This window comes from Oncorhynchus keta, chromosome 36 (genome assembly GCF_023373465.1).
Source record: "Oncorhynchus keta strain PuntledgeMale-10-30-2019 chromosome 36, Oket_V2, whole genome shotgun sequence".
NCBI classification, from domain to species: domain Eukaryota; kingdom Metazoa; phylum Chordata; class Actinopteri; order Salmoniformes; family Salmonidae; genus Oncorhynchus; species Oncorhynchus keta.
The window spans coordinates 12,322,619-12,344,596 of record NC_068456.1 but is presented as its reverse complement, the minus strand read 5'-3'; the positions used below and the strand labels follow the sequence as shown (position 1 = coordinate 12,344,596).

General features: G+C 44.8%; 1 protein-coding gene across 1 annotated transcript in view; it reads left to right on the top strand.

The window, feature by feature from the left end:
• LOC118369650 (heat shock 70 kDa protein 12A-like) overlaps positions 1-21,978 on the top strand; it is a 52,832-nt gene that overhangs the window by 12,933 nt on the left and 17,921 nt on the right. Inside the window, exons 2-6 of the mRNA XM_052498496.1 lie at positions 9,375-9,451; positions 9,674-9,804; positions 17,702-17,888; positions 18,353-18,457; positions 19,106-19,222. Of these exons, the coding sequence (XP_052354456.1) occupies positions 9,375-9,451; positions 9,674-9,804; positions 17,702-17,888; positions 18,353-18,457; positions 19,106-19,222 (617 nt within the window). The remainder of the gene's footprint in view (positions 1-9,374; positions 9,452-9,673; positions 9,805-17,701; positions 17,889-18,352; positions 18,458-19,105; positions 19,223-21,978) is intronic.

The following is a 21,978-nucleotide window of genomic DNA, read 5'->3' as shown; positions in this document are numbered from 1 at the left end:
CCGCCGAAGTCGGTTCCTCTCCTTGTTCGGGCGGTGTTCGGCAGTCGACATCACCGGTCTTCTAACCATCGCCGATCCACCTTTCATTTTCCATTTGTTTTGTCTTGTTTTCCCACACACCTGGTTTACATTTCCCTCATAACTTGTCGTGCATTTAACCCTCCGTTCCCCCCATGTCTGTGTGTGAAATGGTTTATTGTCAAGGTTGCTTTGTGGCAGCCGGTACTTTGTACTTGGGTTTTTGTACTTTGTGACACGGTTGTGTTCTGTGCAAATGATTGCCTTCGTAAAGTGCTTTGTCCACTCATCTCTGCTCTCCTGCGCCTGACTTCTATGCACCAGCTACACTCACTACACTCACCCCTTGACAGGCAGGTTTAGAACCAGCACCCTCCTCAGCACTTCTTGCTACATGTTGTCGAATGGCTACCCAGACTATTTGCATTGCCCCTCCACACTACTGCCACTCTGTTGTCATTTCTGCATAGTCTTTAATAATTCTACCTACATGAACATACTACCTCAACTAACCGGTGCCCCCGCATATTGACTACCGGTACCCCCCTGTATATATTGTTATTTTTTACTGCTGCTATTTAATTACTTGTTACTTTTATCTCTTATTTTTATCCATATTTTTTAAAAACTGTTGGTTAGGGGCCCGTAAGTAAGCATTTCACTGTAAGGTCTACTGCACCTGTTGTATTCGGAGCATGTGACTAATACAATTTGATTTGATTTACATAAGTTAGTCCTAAGTATTTCAAAAACTAAAAACATTGTATTTGGGGCAAATCATTCACTGAACCTCAACTAAATCTTGTAATGAATAATGTGGAAATTTAGCAAGTTAATGAGACTGTGAAGAGACACACCGACACAGACACACTCATACATACACATATGATAACATACGCACTATACACACACGTACACATGGATTTTGTGTTGAGTAGTGACCTGAGGGTACACACTTAATGTATTGTGAAATCTTCTGTGAAATGTATTGTAATGTTTTTAAAATGGTATATAAATGCTTTTATGTTGTTGGACCCCAGGAAGAATAGCTGCTGCCTTGGCAGGAACTAATGGAGGTCCATAATAAATACACATACAGTAGGAGGACATGGAGGGAGAATATGTACATTTTCCTAATATACATCCCACTGGAATTGCATTTGTATTGACAAATGATGTACATTTACCCACTTTTACCCACTTAGAGTGTAAATTATGACGTCATTATTATTATTTTGAAACGAGTTGCATTTCTCACCAATTAGGCTAAATCTTTTGCTGCGATTACAGCTGTAAGTCGCTTGGGGTATGTCTCTATCAGTTTTGCACATCGAGAGACTGACATTTCTTCCCATTCTTGCAAAACAGCTCGAGCTCAGTGAGGTTGGATGGAGAGCATTTGTGAACAGCAGTTTTCAGTTCTTTCCACAGATTCTCGATTGGATTCAGGTCTGGACTTTGACTTGGCCATTCTAACACCTGGATATGTTTATTTTTTAACCATTTCATTGTAGATTTTGCTTTATGTTTTGGATCATTGTCTTATTGGAAGACAAATCTCCGTCCCAGTCTCAGGTCTTTTGCAGACTCCATCAGGTTTTCTTCCAGAATGGTCCTGTATTTGGCTCCATCCATCTTCCCATCAATTTGAACCATCTTCCCTGTCCCTGCTGAAGAAAAGCAGGCCCAAACCATGATGCTGCCACCACCATGTTTGACAGTGGGGATGGTGTGTTCAGGGTGATGAGCTGTGTTGCTTTTACGCCAAACATAACGTTTTGCATTGTTGCCAAAAAGTTCAATTTTGGTTTCATCTGACCAGAGCACCTTCTTCTACATGTTTGGTGTGTCTCCCAGCTGGCTTGTGGCAAACTTTAAACAACACTTTTTATGGATATCTTTAAGAAATGGCTTGCCACTCTTCCATAAAGGCCAGATTTGTGCAATATACGACTGATTGTTGAGTCTCCCACCTCAGCTGTAGATCTCTGCAGTTCATCCAGAGTGATCATGGGCCTCTTGGCTGCATCTCTGATCAGTCTTCTCCTTGTATGAGCTGAAAGTTTAGAGGGACGGCCAGGTCTTGGTAGATTTGCAGTGGTCTGATACTCCTTCCATTTCAATATTATCGCTTGCACAGTGCTCTTTGAGATGTTTAAAGCTTGGGAAATCTTTTTGTACCCAAATCCGGCTTTAAACTTCTTCACAACAGTATCTCGGACCTGCCTGGTGTGTTCCTTGTTCTTCATGATGCTCTCTGCGCTTTTAACGGACCTCTGAGACTATCACAGTGCAGGTGCATTTATACAGAGACTTGATTACACACAGGTAAATTGTATTTATCATCATCATTAGTCATTTAGGTCAACATTGGATCATTCAGAGATCCTCACTGAACGTCTGGAGAGAGTTTGCTGCACTGAAAGTAAAGGGGCTGAATAATTTTGCACGCCCAATTTTTCAGTTTTTGATTTGTTAAAAAAGTTTGAAATATCCAATAAATGTTGTTCCACTTCATGATTGTGTCCCACTTGTTGTTGATTCTTCACAAAAAATACAGTTTTATATCTTTATGTTTGAAGCCTGAAATGTGACAAAAGGTCGCAAAGTTCAAGGGGGCCGAATACTTTCGCAAGGCACTGTATATGCATGCAAGTGTGTGTGTGCAGACTATGAAGGGTGCTAGAAACTCAGTTGGCTAACAGCTGTTGTCAGGCTACTGCCCTGCACTGTGTGTCTGGGCACTTGGCCAGCTGGATGCTGTTGGAAACGAGGGAGGGAGGATGAAGGAGGCCCCTCTCTCTCTCTTTCTTTGTCTCAATTTCCCTCTGACTGCTTGCTGTACTAGCTGATACATGGCATGATGGGGGAAGAAGTGGGCCATTCTCTCAAAAGGAGAGCCGCCCAGTCTCATTTTCCCTTCATCTACATGAATGTAGCCCTTTGAAAGGAATGTTTTGTGTGGCACTGAATCTTTGTGACAGTGAATGTAATGGGGCATCTCTTTGCCTTTGTAGGTGTTGTTGATTGCGGCATAAATTGTGTCTGCTCTGCTTCGTTCACGCTGGCCCAATCAGTGCCCGCTTTCCGGAGAAACTCTGTTGATCCTGTCTGTCAGCATCACCACATTCTCTGATGTTTACTGATTCTATACATGCCACTATAACATACATACATACAACTATGTATTGAATTGATTACATGCACAATGCACATGCACCTGTCCTATCATTGTTGTCATTTTAAGGATGAAGTAATACGTCTGAGTGCCAATGAGGCCAACCTTGAGATCTATTCTGGAACTTGTGCAACGGATTTCAAGTAGTTCTTATCAGACATGCAAAGAGACAAGAATCTCACTTGTATATTGTTTTAAATTAGCCTCGGTGTGGACTGTGGTATAGTTTTAACATGCACTTGCTCAATAGTTGTTAGTTACTTAACTACAATTTGGTGTTTCTTTTTGCGCTAAATGTAAAGCATGTTTTTGAAAATGTGGTTTATTGCTCCAGTGACCTATTTCAACGAGCTTAAAGAAAAACTCCACCCAAAAACTATCTTTTGGTATTTGTTTCATTAGTCCATTGTTGACATAGTCGCCAAATGTGTTGCATGTCAGCAGTCAAGTTTTCAAGATATATGACTTTCAAAATACAGAAATACAGCCGGTAAGATGCAAAATGCAAAGTTAATCAGGCCTTGCACTGTGAGGTATTGAGTCCTCTACTCCTGCCGTTCACGAAGGCATATTACAGTATGTTTGTCTATAGAGCATGCATTGTGAAGGATGGGTTTCAACACAGACGTGCATGGTAATGCACCAATCGCAAACTCACTACTTGATAAACCGGGCAGATGATACTAGATGAAGATGTGTTTTCTTTTATGAATCTAAATGTATACTAACCCACTACTGTAGGTTCTTTACTCATAGGACCAGTATTTGGTGATTGCATGCGTCTCTGAACCGCAACAGCGTTGCAAGGAATGTGTTTGCCCGTCGTGTTTAAACATCTTTTCTCTTTTTCTCTCATACAAGCAGGAATGATATTTCTAGCCCTGTAATCTTAGTATGAAAAGATGAGAAAATCAGAGAGGATGTGAAGGACGTTTTATGTGCAGACATTTCTTCCCTTCCCCTCACACTTGCTGTCTTGAGGAGGCGGTGTGAGCCTAGCTATCGGGGCAGAGGTGGCAAGAGGAGGCAGTGTGAGCCTAGCTATCGGGGCATAGGTGGCAAGAGGAGGCGGTGTGAGCTTAGCTATCGGGGCATAGGTGGCAAGAGGAGGCGGTGTGAGCTTAGCTATCGGGGCATAGGTGGCAAGAGGAGGCAGTGTGAGCCTAGCATTCGGGGCAGAGGTGGCAAGAGGAGGCGGTGTGAGCCTAGCTATCGGGGCAGAGGCGGCAAGAGGAGGCAGTGTGAGCCTAGCTATCGGGGCATAGGTGGCAAGAGGAGGCGGTGTGAGCTTAGCTATCGGGGCATAGGTGGCAAGAGGAGGCGGTGTGAGCTTAGCTATCGGGGCATAGGTGGCAAGAGGAGGCGGTGTGAGCTTAGCTATCGGGGCATAGGTGGCAAGAGGAGGCAGTGTGAGCCTCGCTATCGGGGCATAGGTGGCAAGAGGAGGCGGTGTGAGCTTAGCTATCGGGGCAGAGGTGGCAAGAGGAGGCGGTGTGAGCTTAGCTATCGGGGCAGAGGTGGCAAGAGGAGGCGGTGTGAGCCTAGCTATCGGGGCAGAGGTGGCAAGAGGAGGCGGTGTGAGCCTAGCTATCGGGGCAGAGATGGCAAGAGGAGGCGGTGTGAGCCTAGCTATCGGGGCAGAGGTGGCAAGAGGAGGCGGTGTGAGCCTAGCTATCGGGGCAGAGGTGGCAAGAGGAGGCGGTGTGAGCCTAGCTATCGGGGCAGAGGTGGCAAGAGGAGGCGGTGTGAGCCTAGCTATCGGGGCAGAGGTGGCAAGAGGAGGCGGTGTGAGCCTAGCTATCGGGGCAGAGGTGGCAAGAGGAGGCGGTGTGAGCCTAGCTATCGGGGCAGAGGTGGCAAGAGGAGGCGGTGTGAGCCTAGCTATCGGGGCAGAGGTGGCAAGAGGAGGCGGTGTGAGCCTAGCTATCGGGGCAGAGGTGGCAAGAGGAGGCGGTGTGAGCCTAGCTATCGGGGCAGAGGTGGCAAGAGGAGGCGGTGTGAGCCTAGCTATCGGGGCAGAGGTGGCAAGAGGAGGGTCTCACCTCATTTCTCATGGTGCCACAGGACCAGAGGTTCAACGCTTGGATTGGATTATTAGCCTCTTTTTTTCCCTTCATCACACAGGCTCTCACCGAGAGTGGGCTATGAAAATCACACTGGAAGACACAACAATGTCATTAGAAAAAAGATGAGCTTGTCAACGTACCCAGAAAAAACCCTGTTATAAAATTAATCGGGTATAATTTCGCTTTTTAATTTTAATATATCCAAACCATTTGTGTCTTAAGGATTCAAATTACTATTAGTTTACAACTTGTTAGTGTGTGAGTGTGTGATAGTGTGGTCGCTATATCTGACATATCAAAACTCTGCCTTTGCCTCTAGAATACCATATTCTCACATAGGGTAATACATTGCTAGTGTGCTAATGCCTAAGATGATTTATTTCTATAAACTTGTAATGAACTTTAACATCGAGTTTTAAATTCCAGTTCTTGCTGCTCATATGTGTTATCGAAAAACCTCCATTGTGCAGTCATCAATTGGGGCCTAGTTCTCCTGTAAACATCCAGTCTGACATCTGCACTGAGGGTCTGAAAAATGTAAAGAGTCGTCTGGGGAAACAGAGGAATGTGACGAGAACAGGAAGTAAAAGCCTCTCCTGCAGAGAGGAGAAAAAAGTCCAGGCGCAAAAAATGAAAGCCTCTCTTTCCACTCAGTTCAGCTCCAGCTCATGTGCTCACTCAAGCAACATAGTTTCTGTATCGCAATGCACCAATGAATTGAATATATTTTTTTGCCATCTGCTGCAATCCTTTTCTGGGGGTCAGGGGAGTCTGAAAATGTTTTCAACTTTATAGACACAGCACACAAAGGTAATTCCAAAATAAAGGAAACACCAACATAAAGTGTATTTTTTGTTTATTTATTTTACCCCCTTTTTCTCCCCAATTTCAATCTTGTCTCATCACTGCAAGTTCCCAATGGGTGGCGAAGGTCGAGTCATGCGTCCTTCGAAAACATGACCCGCCAAACCGCGCTTCTTAACACCCGCCCGCTCAACCCAGAAGTCAGCCGCTCCAATGTATCAGAGGAAACACCAAGGTCAGCCTGCAGGTGATTGGCCCGCCACAAGGAGTCACTAGAGCACAATGAGCCAGTAAAGCTCCCCCGGCTAAACCCTCCCCTAAACCGGACAGAGCTAGGCCAATTGTGCACCGCCCTATGGGACTCCCAATCACGGCCGGTTGTGATACAGACCAGGATAAAACCGGGGTCTGTAGTGACACCTGTAGCACTGCGATGCAGTGCCTTAGAATGCTGCGCCACTCAGGAGGCCCCAAACATAGTGTCTTAATAGGGCGTTGGGACACCACGAGCCAGAACAGCTTCAATGCACCTTGGCATAGATTCTACAAGTGTCTGGAACTCTATTGGAGGGATGCAACACCATTCTTCCATGAGAAATTCCATAATTTGTTGTTTTGTTGATGGTGGTGAAAAACGCTGTATCAGGCGCTGCTCCAGAATCTCCCATAAGTGTTCAATTGGGTTGAGATCTGTTGACTGAGACGGCCATGGCATATGGTTTACATCATTGTCATGCTCATCAAACCATTCAGTTACAATGGATGGGGGCATTGTCATCCTTTCGGGGCATAGCCATGGTAGCCAAAATAATGGAAAAAATAATGGCCTGCCCAGCATTTCTATACATAACCCTAAGCATGATGGGATGTTAATTGCTTAATAAACCCAGGAACCACACCTGTGTGGAAGCACCTGCTTTCAATATACTTTGTATCCCTCATTTACACAAGTGTTTCCATTATTTTGGCAGTTACCTGTATCTGGCTGTTTGGCCTGTCAGTCACTTATGGAAGAGAAATGGCCCCCTCCTCTGCTTTCTAACGGAATGTGTAGAACATTCCAGGCAGAAGAACCACTCTGCTAGGATGTAGGGAAAGAGGATACTCAATCTATGGCTCTTTTTGTGGTGGATAAATGTTTATTTCTTCACTTATTGTTGGTGGAAAATGATCTTGTGTTGTTGGGACTTGATTTGATTTGGACTATTAGAATTCAGGATTCTAAACTATTCTAGGGCTTCTCCACTTCAGAGATATGTATGGATTGAATAGTGAAGTACGGTACCTTCATTGAAACATTTGATTCTTTATAGCACTCATTATGAAGAAACTTTTGTGGCTGTTGATAGGTTGAGCAGGAGCATTGTTTGGTTGTTTCCATGTCTCACCTTAGGATGAATACACATAAAGTAAACCTTTATAGACCCTTTTCAGAGCCCAACATTACCAATAGTATTTAAACACAATAGTGGGGGATGTTGAAGGAAATCATTATACTGTATATTGTTAAAACACTACATATGTTTTGTAAGTGCGAAGGCGCCACACTATTCAATTAATTGATGTATTTGCTGTTGCCAGTTATGTAAATTACTTACATTTATATTGCCATATCCTTAATGAGATTGTGAGTGATTGATCGACTTCAACAATACTGTAGTTTCTGGTTGACCTGTATTACGTACACTTAATGATTTCTTGGGTTATTCAAGGAAATTCTAAAGAAATAAATAGAAAATTCTCACTCAGATGCCCAAATCAACTTGCACGAATTAGTCAGAAAAAACATCTGCATTGACATTTTGCAACTGCTTGTAATGAACTCAATACAATTGAATGACATCTCTCATTAAGTATTTTATACTGTCAGGTTAATAATAAACTACACAGACTACACTGGAACACATTTACCACTAGAGCCACAAACAGTAACATACCCTGTGTAACGATCTGGGTGTCGTGGGTGTGAAGTCAGGCGCAGGAAACCGAGAGTTCAATATAGTGCTCTTTTAATGCACACACGGTGAACCACGGCCACCCCACGAAACACTGGGTGCTCAAAACAAATGCCTCAAACGTGGGGACGAAAACAGTCCAGCAAAATCCACAAACAGAAACAAACACGTTTGTCTCCAACATACACAAATGTTACAATAATTAATCCCGCACAAAGAAACAGGCGGGCTGGCTGACTAATAAAGCCCAACTAATTACCACAAACTCATAACAGGTGTAACCAACAAACACACAAGGAGGGGGAGGAAAGAATCAGTGGCAGCTAGTAGGACGACGACCGCCGAGCGCCACCCGAACGGGAAGAGTCTTGACACTCTGCTACTGTTTTTTGGCAAACAGCTGAGGGTTGGGGCTGGAGAAATGTAACCACTCTCGATCAAATTCATAGACAGAGCTATGGATACAAGGACTGACCATGCATGATATCAAAATGATTGTTTTAACCATGTTTTGAGGCTTTTACATTTTTTTTTTTTTTTTTTACAAATAATTAAGTTAAACATGCTTATATTCTGGGTTCTGATGGGGTAAGCTCATGCGGCCTTTATAAGTTATATTCTCCCCAAGAATCAAATGGGTAATTATCATTCATTTAAAAATCACAAAAATGTATGTAGCAAATACAGATTGCCCCTTTAAAATAAGACTCAAGGTTCTGATTTAAAGGAGGGGGTATGGGGGAGGGGGTGGAGAAGATAGAGTCTATCCACAGGTGGTCTGTAATTCCACACAGTAATTACCAAGCAGTACATTGTGTGGATTCGGACCACTCAGTCACTCTGGAAGGGCGAGAAAAGGGCGAGCGTTGTGGAAAACAGACCGGTAGCGAGATGTCCCGTTGAGACTGAGACCATCCCCAGACACTTAAAAACACAGAGGAAGCACTGTTATTGTGCATTGTCAAAGGGCCTTTTCACAAGCACTATTAAGTGAAGCTAATGAAAGTGGTGGCAAATGGACACACTTTCATTCAATTCAAATGCCATTGTGTTTAAAAGGCAGGTGCATCAACCGTTTTATCTTAAAAGAAGAGTTGTTAGATAGCCAGGAGTTTCAAACGAAAGGTTAGAATGGTAACATTCTTTGTAGTGCATTATCAGAGGATGACTGAACAATCAAAACTAAGATCACAGCTGCACAATTTATTTGAATTGTTGAGAAATAGGGATTGGCAGGGTACTAATGGACATAAAGTATGTCCTAAATTAGATGATTTTGATGAAGCTTTCTGTTGTTTGTTGTTGCCAAGCTAAGTTGACTCATGTTGTGTCTACTTGTTTCTGTCTCCTCAGATGCAATGGCAACTCCCTCTCCGGCAAAGAGCATGGGTGACCCTGGCATCACCCCACTGTCACCCTCACACATTCAGGTAAGAAACCCACCATGGAATATTCTGCATGGAGATGGATCCATAAGAGCCGTATGAAGTCTGTATAAACAACTCAATGACTGTGGAATGAGAGATTGTTATGAGAGATTCACCACACAGTCTTTTTAAGTCGTTAAACTAGCCACCAGCTTTTCCATCCAGAATAAATAGCACATCTCCTTAAACGTTGTTGACTCCAGTTTTCTGTCCTCCCCACCTCAGCAAAATGACACGGACTCGAATGCCCACACGGGACCTTCGTTCATCGTGGTGGTTGCTGTCGACTTTGGCACCACTTCCAGCGGCTACGCTTACGCCTTCACTAAGGAGCCAGAATGCATTCACACCATGAGGTGAGCCAAGTCAACGCTGAAATGCAGTCGCTGGGAGCAGGAGGAGAGAGAGAGAGAAAGAGATTGAGGGAGTCATGGGGAGGTGCACTCAGGTCAGGTTGTTCTGTAGCAGAGTCTTATTGAATATTCCCTGGCAGGTGATGCAGGAGACATTGAATGCATGGTGCTGCTTTCTGTTCTTATTTAGGTCTTATTTAGGCGTAACCATAACAGAAGGGTTGTTGATAGCCAGGTAAAAGGTGTTTATCAAATTATTGCTCCTCTATTTCATTGTCATCCTTTTGGGGCATAGCCATGGTTGCCAAAATAATGGAAAAAATAATGGCCTGCCCAGCATTTGTATACATAACCCTAAGCATGATGGGATGCTAATTGTTTAATTAACTCAGGAACCACACCTGTGTGGAAGCACCTGCTTTCAAAATACTTTGTATCCCTCATTTACACAAGTGTTTCCATTATTTTGGCAGTTACCTGCATCTGGGGCGGCAGGTAGCCTAGTGGTTAGAGCGTTGGCCTAGTAACCGAAAGGTTGCAAGATCGAATCCCTGAGCTGACAAGGTAAAAATCTGTTGTTCTGAACAAGGCAGTTAACCCACTGTTCCTGGGCTGTCATTAAATGACTTACCTAATTAAAATAAATCTGTCTGTTTGGCCTGTCAGTCACTTATGGAAGATAAATGGCCCCCTCCTCTGCTTTCTGCCAGAATGTGTAGAACATTCCAGGCAGCAGGACCACTCTGCTAGGATGTAGGGAAAGAGGATACTCAATCTATGGCTCTTTTTGTGGTGGATAAATGTTTATTTCTTCACTTATTGTTGGTGGAAAATGATCTTGTGTTGGGACTTGATTTGATTTGGACTATTAGAATTCAGGATTCTAAACTATTCTAGGGCTTCTCCACTTCAGAGATATGTATGTATGTATGGATTGGTTATTTCCATGTCTCAAATGGAGATATAAAAGGGCCATGGAGGCTTCTAACTGGATTCCAATGACTGTCCTTAAAGGTCAAAAGAAACAGTGTTTGCTCCCTTTCTCATCAATGCCTCATTGGCAGTCATCATGTCATGGCCCCAGCAGTGTAATGCTCTTGTTAGCACTGGTAGGAGGAGCTGGTTCATTTAGCTGAGGAACCAGCTAGACTGCCATTCTGAGATCTGTAGGATCCAACTCTTTTCCCTGTGTGTGTCAGGCACCAGGGCCAACCTCCATACCTTGCAGTCCCTCACAAAACAGACCGGTTTTTATATGGTTTGATGCACTAGTTTTAAGGGGCCCATCTGAACTTTGAATTCCATGATCTATCTTAGAGCAGCTGTGGCCAATCTTCTACGTAGAAGGCCAGTGTGGTTGCAGGTTTTTGTTGATTTGAATAATTTTTCAATTTATAGCTAAACTGGCAATCAACAATAGTTCTAAGGAGTTGTCCATAGAGAAAACATGTCTGGAAACTCTATATACGACATGTTACAGTTTTATGCATGACTTTTGACCATAATCTGCATTTTCCCATTTCAACAGAAAATGGGTAACACTTTGTAACATCAGAAAATCTGTCAAAGGTGAAACTCGTAAATTCTGTAATAGTAAAAAAAAAAAATGTTTGTCGGTTAGACTACTTAGGTAGTCGGGTGATGCAACACAGAGAGACACTGACTGGGAGAATTGTCTATTGGGGAAACCTCTCCTGTCATGGGTCATTAACTCCAGACATCAGGTAACAGTTTAGTAAGATATTTTTACTGCCAGACCTTGCAGTGAAAACAGCCGGAGCCCCAAGATGATTTACTTTGGATTGAACCATCTGCTCTCTAAATCCTTACAGAAACAATAATAAGCCCTCTGAATGGATCTGTAAAGTTTGGATTGAACCATCTGCTCTCTAAATCCTTACAGAAACAATAATAAGCCCTCTGAATGGATCTGTAAAGTTTGGATTGAACCATCTGCTCTCTAAATCCTTACAGAAACAATAATAAGCCCTCTGAATGGATCTGTAAAGTTTGGATTGAACCATCTGCTCTCTAAATCCGTACAGAAACAATAATAAGCCCTCTGAATGGATCTGTAAAGTTTGGATTGAACCATCTGCTCTCTAAATCCGTACAGAAACAATAATAAGCCCTCTGAATGGATCTGTAAATGATTGATCTGTACAGAAACAATAATAAGCCCTCTGAATGGATCTGTAAAGTTTGGATTGAACCATCTGCTCTCTAAATCCTTACAGAAACAATAATAAGCTGTAAAGTTTGGATTAAACCTCTGAATGGATCTGTAAAGTTTGGATTGAACCATCTGCTCTCTAAATCCTTACAGAAACAATAATAAGCCCTCTGAATGGATCTGTAAAGTTTGGATTGAACCATCTGCTCTCTAAATCCTTACAGAAACAATAATAAGCCCTGAATGGATCTGAATGGATCTGAAACAATAAAAGCCCTCTGAATTTGGATTGAACCATCTGCTCTCTAAATCCTTACAGAAACAATAATAAGCCCTCTGAATGGATCTGTAAAGTTTGGATTGAACCATCTGCTCTCTAAATCCTTACAGAAACAATAATAAGCCCTCTGAATGGATCTGTAAAGTTTGCTGTTTTGGGCTGCTTTAATGTTTTGGTTCTCTTATGATAGAGATTTTAGTGTAGAACACCTCTTTGAATAGAAGAGGAATGCATTGCTGTATTGATAGTGAGCATTAGCCAGTTGCATCTCTATGACATAGACATTAGCATTCCATCCCTGTCCTCACTGTTGCTGGCCCTCACAATGGAGCAGGAATCTCATTGCCGATAGAAGCCCAACCTGAGATGAAAACAGCTATTCGGCCATGGCTGCCAGTTCCTCTGGAAATTGCCAACACTCTGACAATATTTTTTATTGTGTGTATATTTTTTTGATATAATTTCTGTTCTTGCTACATTTTGCAGTAAGCCACCCTTTAGTACTATGTAGGCTACAGTGCATTAAGGCTTTTAGTTGGTGATTGCCAGAGGTCTGAATATAAGCTTGTCTGGCCTCCCACTGCACTAAATGCCTGTCTTACAGACTACTCACAGTGAAAAGAAATGCATCATTTACAGACCTTCAGTCCTTAGAGCTATTTTCCGTGAGGCATATTCCATTCCATCTACGGTCGTGTTATACAGTAGGCTAGCTAATTTTCACCCGCCATGTTCTTACATGTTAACCAGTTTAGCCATACTGGGGAGTTATTTGCATTCATCAACAGTTTGAATCACAACCATGTTTTAAGTTCTGTTACGACGACTTACTGTCACATTGTCAGTTAGCCTCAATGTGACAGTTACGACTATGTTACAACGACTATGAGTTTTGAATAAATAGGCTACAGGTTTAGATTTTTTGATTGTATCAAATGATCATGTTAATTAGGGTATATGTTTTAACCAAACATAGATCATTAAAAAAGATTAGGGAGTTATATAGTGTGATCATGCTGTGATGTGATTAGGAGAAGAATTAGCCCTCTATTATCCATGTATTAAGTGGACATACCATACTCCGTCTATAGGGCTGTGGACATACCATACTCCGTCTATAGGGCTGTGGACATACCATACTCCGTCTATAGGGCTGTGGACATACCATACTCCGTCTATAGGGCTGTGGACATACCATACTCCGTCTATAGGGCTGTGGACATACCATACTCCGTCTATAGGGCTGTGGACATACCATACTCCGTCTATAGGGCTGTGGACATACCATACTCCGTCTATAGGGCTGTGGACATACCATACTCCGTCTATAGGGCTGTGGACATACCATACTCCGTCTATAGGGCTGTGGACATACCATACTCCGTCTATAGGGCTGTGGACATACCATACTCCGTCTATAGGGCTGTGGACATACCATACTCCGTCTATAGGGCTGTGGACATACCATACTCCGTCTATAGGGCTGTGGACATACCATACTCCGTCTATAGGGCTGTGGACATACCATACTCCGTCTATAGGGCTGTGGACATACCATACTCCGTCTATAGGGCTGTGGACATGCCATACTCCGTCTATCGGGCTGTGGACATGCCATACTCCGTCTATAGGGCTGTGGACATGCCATACTCCGTCTATAGGGCTGTGGACATGCCATACTCCGTCTATAGGGCTGTGGACATGCCATACTCCGTCTATAGGGCTGTGGACATACCATACTCCGTCTATAGAGCTGTGGACATACCATACTCCGTCTATAGGGCTGTGGACATGCCATACTCCGTCTATAGGGCTGTGGACATACCATACTCCGTCTATAGAGCTGTGGACATACCATACTCCCTCTATAGGGCTGTGGACATACCATACTCCGTCTATAGGGCTGTGGACATACCATCCAGCATGATGATGACAATCACAATGATGATAAAGGGCTGTTGAATGATAAACACAGATTGTGCAAAAAAGAGCCTAAAATCATATTTCTAATGTTAAAGTTTGTGAGAAACAAATGTGTACTCAGGGCACCATTGGGAATGAGTCCCTGGTCTCAATTGGGCTACCCTGAATAAATAAAAGTGAATTTAAAAAAAATATGATTCTTAATTTAGATTAACAGTGAGCATCCAGTGGTTTCCCCCAAATCTACCAAATGAGTCCCTCACAGCAGGCTTATCCCCCAGTGAGACTGACCCATAATCTCATCAGGGCACTTAGCAAACATATTCTCATCTCCAAGGGAACCAAACTAATTATAGTAACTAATCCTTAATTTATCCAGAACTAGTGTAGCACAATTAGTGTGTCGGTCATATTGTGTCTCTTTGTTTTTATTCATTTTTTTATTTTTAATTCAACCTTTTTATTTAACTAGGCAAATCAGTTAAGAACAAATTCTTATTTACAATGATGACCTACTAGAAGGCAAAAGGCCTCCTGCGGAGACGGGGAGCGACCTAGGACGTGTGTGCTTTGGGGACCTTTAACAGAATGTGACTGGCAGAACGGATGTTGTATTTTGAGGATGAGGGCTGCAGTAGGTATCTTAGATAGGGAGAAGTGAGGCCTAAGAGGGTTTTTGTTAACAATAGCTGGTGCGCAATCTCTAATATTAAGGAAGTCTCGAGGTTCTGCTCGCTTGAGTTAGAATACCTCATAAACTGTAGACCATACCAAGAGAGTTTCATACAAACTGATGCTGGCACTAAGACCGCACTGAACGAGCTGTATTGGGCAATGAGCAAACAAGAAAATGCTCATCCAGATGCTGTGCTCCTACTGGCGGTGATTATAATGCAGGAAAACGGAAATCCGTTTTTACCTCATTTTAACCAGCATGTGCATCTAGAAGCGAAGAAACTCTATATCTTATTTACTCCAAACACAGAAATGCATACAAAGCTCTTCCTCGGCCTCCATTTGGCAAATCTGACCATAACTCTATCCTCCTGATTCTTGCATAAAAACAAGCTCAATCAGGAAGTATCAGTGACTCGCTCAATACGGAAGTGGTCCGATGAAGCGAATGCTAAGTTACAGGACTGTTTCACTAGCATAGACTGGAATATGTTCCGGGATTCATCCGATTGCATTGAGGAGTATACAACATCAGTCACCGGCTTCATTAGTAAGTGCATCAATGACGTCGTCCACACAGTGACCGTAAATACATATCCCAACCAGAAGCCTTGGCTTACAGGCAACATCCATACTGAACTAAAGGCTTGAGCTTGAAGGTTATATGCTAAAGGCTTGAGCTTTTCAAGGAGCGGGACACTAATCGGTACGTTTATAAGAAATCCACTATGACCTCTGATGATCCATCATACAGGCAAAGCATCAATAGAGGACTAAGCCTGAACCCTACTAAATCTGATTGGAAGCTCGTCGGATGTGGCAGGGCTTGAAAACTGTCATGGATTACAAAGGGAAACCCACACGCAAGCTGCCCAGTGACGTGACCCTACCAGATGAGCTAAATGCCTTCTATGCTTGCTTCAGGGTAAACAACACTGAATCATGCATGAGCGCACCAGCTGTTCCAGACAACTTTGTGATCACGCACTCTGTAGCTGATGTGAATAAAACCTTTAAACAGATTAATATTCACAAGGCCGCAGGACCAGACGGATTACCAGGACGCGTACTCCGAGCATGCGCTGACCAGCTGGCAAGTGTCTTCCCTGACATTTCAACCTCTCCCTGACCCAGTCTGTAATACCTACGTTTCAAGTAGACCATCATTGTCCCTGTGCCCAAGAACGCCAAGGTAACCTGTCAATATGACTATCACCCCGTAGCACTCACATTTGTAGCCATGAAATGCTTTGAATGGCTAGTCATGGCTCACATCAACACCATCATCCCAGACACCCTGGACCCACTCCAAATGGCATACCCCCCCAACAGATCCACAGACGATGCAATCTCTATTGCACTCCACACTGCCCTCTCCCACCTGGACAAGAGGAACACCTATGTGAGAATGCTGTTCATTGACTACAGCTCAGTGTTCAACTCATCACTCTAACTAAGCTCATTACTAAGCTAAGGACCCTGGGACTCAACACCTCCTTCTGCAACTGGATCCTGGACTTCTTGACCGACCGCACCCAGGTGGTGAGAGTAGACAACAACACATCTGTCACGCTGACCCTCAATACGGGGGCCCCTCAGGGGACCTGGCAGTGTCGTGCCAGGACAACAACCTCTCCCTCAATGTCAGCAAGGCAAAGGAGCTGATCGTGGACTACAGGAAACTGAGGACCGAGCACACCCCCATCCACATTGACAGGGCTGTAGTGGAGCGGGTTGAGAGATTCAAGTTCCTCTGTGTTCACATCACTAAGGATCTATCATGGTCCACACACACCAACACAATCGTGAAGAGGGCACGATAACACCTCTTCCCATTCAGGATTCTGTAAAGATTTGGCATGGGCTCTCAGATCCTCAAAAAAGTATACAGCTGCACCATTGAGAGCATCTTGACTGGCTGCATCACCGCTTGGTATGGCAACTGCTTGGCATAAGGCACTACAGAGGGTAGTGTGTATGGCCCAGTACATAACTGAGGCTGAGCTTCCTGTCATACCACACAGCACCAAGTCTGGAACCAAAAGGACCCTGAACAGCTTCTACCTGCAAGCCATAAGACTGATAAATAGTTAGTCCGGGTAGCTTTTTGGTTAACTATTTAACTATCTGCTACTGTTTATTATCTATCCTGTTGCCTCGTCACTTTATTTCCAGTTATATGTACATATCTACCTCAATTACCTCGTACCCCTCGACTCAGCACTGGTATCCCGTGTATATAGTCAAGTCATCACTACTCAATGTGTATTTATTATTAATTGTATTACTATGTGTTATTGCTTTTGTATTATTTCTCTCTTTTCTTTCTCTCTGCATTGTTGGGAAGGGCCTGTAAGTAAGGATTTCACTGTTCGTCCACACCTGTTGTTTATGAAGCATGTGACTAATAACATTGGATTTGATTTAACTTGAGGTTCAGGAAGCCGTTAATGACTGACAACGAGGGACTGATGAGGACACACTACTTTAGTTTGTTTGATTGACCTTAGATGTGTCTGTTGTCTGCAGACATTTTTGTTCAGGTTGTAATGTCGACAGGATACATTAATGCTTTTAAATGCATTCTGCCTTATTCAGACATATTGAGCCATTTGACACAAATAGAGAAAATGCGCTGTGGGGAACTGTCTGGTGGTTTCAACAGATTAAAGATGAAACTAAGATAAAAAGTAAATAGATTAAAGATAGAGGCCCACCCACAACCAAATTGGAGAATGGCCCCCTAATAAAGCACAAGATGCCGAAATATGCTCTTTGTAAAAAAAAAGATAAATTAGCTGCCATAACTCAGTTGTTCATTGGTTTAAATGTTTTGTGGTCTTTCCTAGACGCTGGGAGGGCGGCGACCCCGGAGTATCCAATCAGAAGACGCCTACCACCATCCTCCTGACCCCGGACAGGAAGTTCCATAGTTTTGGCTACGCAGCACGTGACTTTTACCATGACCTGGATCCAACCGAGTCCAAACACTGGCTCTACCTGGAGAAGTTCAAAATGAAACTCCACACCACTGCGGTAAAGACATACATGCACACACACACACACACACACACACACACACACACACACACACACACACACACACACACACACACACACACACACACACACACACACACACACACACACATACACATACACATACACACACACACACACAATTCCCTTATTACTGTCTGCCCTTGTGCAGGGCTGGCAGCTTGGCTGCCCTGAGATGACTTTGCAGCAAGCTCTTGAAGTTCTGTGTTCTCTGCAAACTAGGAGGTAACACAGCCAGTAACTGTTGGCTCAGGCTGGTGTTATTGCACATATTTCACCATAGAATTATGAATGGACATGATTTGGATAAGGCTATTCAAGTATGTTGGCTCAATCTGTCTTAGTGTTTATCAGTAGATGTCTGTTTGGTGTTTCAATTCAAATATTACGATAACATGGAACTTTTGTTTTCTCTGTCATCGTTTCTTTCTCCCAATCAGAATCTCTCCATAGACACAGAACTCCATGCAGCCAATGGGAAGCGAGTAAAAGCTATTGATATTTTTGCATATGCTCTGGCGTTCTTCAAGGAACAAGCACTTAAGGTAAAGTATTAACAGGTTCTACTGCACGGTATATCTTTTATGCAAAACAATACACTGAGTGTACAAAACATTAGGAACACCTTCCTAATATTGAGTTGCACCCACTTTTGCCCTCAGAACAGCCTCAATTAATCAGGGCATGGACTCTACAATGTGTCGAAAGTGTTCCACAGTGATGCTGGCCCATGTTGATTCCAATGCTTCCCACAGTTGTGTCAAGTTGGCTGTATGTACTTTGGGTGGTGGACCAGTCTTGATGCACAAGGGAAACTGTTGAGTGTGAGAAACCCAGCAGTGTTGCAGTTCTTGACACCTGGCACCTACTACCATACCTCGTTCAAAGGAAATTCAATATTTAGTCTTACCCATTCACCCTCTGAATGGTACACATACACCATGTCTCAATTGTCTCAAGGCTTAAACATACTTCTTTAACCTGTCTCCTCCCCTTCATCTACACTGATTGAAGCTGATTTAACAAGTGACATCAATAAGGGATCATAGCTTAGCTCATGTTTTGTACACTCAGTGTATATTGAATACATGTATCTGTTATGAATTAGAAATAGCTCTTAATACTCAGTGATAGTGCTGATGTTATGATGTGTCAGGCAAAACAGATATCATGTTTAATGTGATCCCGTGCAGGAGTTAAGTGACCAGGCGGGTGCAGAGTTTGACAACACAAACATCAGATGGGTCATCACAGTGCCAGCCATCTGGAAAATGCCAGCCAAGCAGTTCATGAGGGAGGCAGCCTACAAGGTGGGTGGGCCCCTGTCAATCAACACACGCCCATGTTCACTCGCATGCAATCACACAGAGAGGCACGTACGCTCATGCATATACACACACAGACACACAGTCAAATATTTAATTCGACAAAATTGTCTGTCTGCCGTATTCTGCTCTCAACATTTCAAACGACAATGTTGTTGCAGATCAAACCATCTATACCCCTCAGGGTAAATGATGCTCCCGCATAGTCTCACCACTAGCTCTTAACAGGAAAGCCATCTGTCGTTTGACAAAGGTACTGCAGGTACTTGGGAGAGAAAGTGATGACGGGGCATGATTAGCTTTGCCGCTGCTGTGATGTATTGCAGATAGGAGAGAGGTGGGGGACTGCTCTGGGGCTGCAGTGGCAGACCACCCTCCTCACTCTCTCCTGCATGGGGGCAGACCACCCTCCTCACTCTCTCCTGCATGGGGGCAGACCACCCTCCTCACTCTCTCCTGCATGGGGGCAGACCACCCTCCTCCCTCTCTCCTGCATGGGGGCAGACCACCCTCCTCCCTCTCTCCTGCATGGGGGCAGACCACCCTCCTCCCTCTCTCCTGCATGGGGACAGACCACCCTCCTCCCTCTCTCCTGCATGGGGGCAGACCACCCTCCTCCCTCTCTCCTGCATGGGGGCAGACCACCCTCCTCACTCTCTCCTGCATGGGGGCAGACCACCCTCCTCCCTCTCTCCTGCATGGGGGCAGACCACCCTCCTCCCTCTCTCCTGCATGGGGGCAGACCACCCTCCTCCCTCTCTCCTGCATGGGGACAGACCACCCTCCCCTCTCTCTCCTGCATGGGGACAGATCACCCTCCCCTCTCTCTCCTGCATGGGGACAGGCCACCCTCCTCCCTCTCTCCTGCATGGGGACAGACCACCCTCCTCCCTCTCTCCTGCATGGGGCAGACCACCCTCCTCCCTCTCTCCTGCATGGGGACAGACCACCCTCCTCCCTCTCTCCTGCATGGGGACAGACCACCCTCCTCTCTCTCTCCTGTATGGGGACAGACCACCCTCCTCCCTCTCTCCTGCATGGGGACAGACCACCCTCCTCCCTCTCTCCTGCATGGGGGCAGACCACCCTCCTCCCTCTCTCCTGCATGGGGACAGACCACCCTCCTCCCTCTCTCCTGCATGGCATGGGGGCAGACCACCCTCCTCCCTCTCTCCTGCATGGGGGCAGACCACCCTCCTCCCTCTCTCCTGCATGGGGACAGACCACCCTCCTCTCTCTCCTGTATGGGGACAGACCACACTCCTCCCTCTCTCCTGCATGGGGGCAGACCACCCTCCTCCCTCTCTCCTGCATGGGGGCAGACCACCCTCCTCCCTCTCTCCTGCATGGGGGCAGACAGACTGGTCCATGACTGCGGTAGAGGAGAGGGAGGAGAGCTGGAGGGAGCCAACAGGGAAAGGGATTACTTCATCACTATGAGTCGTCCCAAGAGAGAGAGATAATATGAGGATAGGACAGTGGGACAAGGGATAGCAGGTGCATACTGAGGATGAGAATAGAGGAAGAGAATGAAGTGGCTATTGTGAGAATTCTCAATAGACTGTGAGAATAAATATTAGGACAAATAGCTTGGTACTACAGATCATTAGACAGTATAGTGAAACTCCAGTGTATACTATTCCTCGATACAGACATGCCAGCTCACAGCATCACAGCGTAGTGACACAAGCAGGGTTGTTTGTGTCCCCCAGAGGAGAAGAGTGGTGGGAGGGAGCTGCAGAGCTGTATGATGAGCACATGGTGGTATAAGTGTGGTACTCTCTGTAGACTGTAGAGGAATGTCAGGGCAGAGGCCTGGAGGAATAGGTGTGTGCAGAGGGACGGGGACGGTATAGTACATGGGAGAATGTCAAATCCCACCGGTCAAAAACTGTTTCCACGTCATTTCAACAACAAAAATTATACTTGATGACATTAAAACAACTTGGAAAACTGATTGGATTTGCAAAAAGTCATCAACGTAAGGGAAAATGTATGCACTCACTGGATAAGAGCATCTGCTAAATGAATTTGGTATTTTTTTTAACCCAACTTCTAACCTAAATCCAATGACATGGTGACATGTTTTGTTGATTTCACATTGAATTCACGTTAGTGTGCAAATGTAAATCAGAACTAGACATTGAAATGACGTCTGAGCCCAGTGGAATGGGTGTGTCAGTCTGTCTGAGGCTGCAGCACCAGATAGAGACACCACCCTCCCCTCTGCAGTGAACAAAGAAGATGGGCTGGGGAGAGAGAGGGAGAAGGGAGGGGGGAGAGAGAGAGGGAGAGGGAGGGGGAGAGGGAGAGGGAGGGGGAGAGAGAGAGAGAGGAGGGAGGGAGAGAGAGAGAGAGAGAGGGAGAAGGGAGGGGAGAGACAGGGAGAAGGGAGGGGGAAGAAGGAGGGAGAAGGGAGGGGGGAGAGAGAGGGAGAAGGGAGGGGGAGAGAGAGGGAGGAGGGAGAGAAAGAGGGAGATGGCGAAGGAGAGATGTGAGATGGAAAGGAGAGAGGCTTTTTAGATGGCTTGACCACTTGATATCTGCAGTGGGGATTGAGGTACAGTAAGAGGGGGAGGATGTTCGGGGGGATGGCAGTGGTGGTGGGGGAGGCTGCGTATCTGCAGTGACTCAGCATCCTCTGGCTTTATAATTTATTATTGGCACTGGGGGAAGCAGGCACACCTCTCCCTTACCCGCTCCTCCCTCTTCAACTTTCCTCCTCCCTCTCCTCCGCTCCT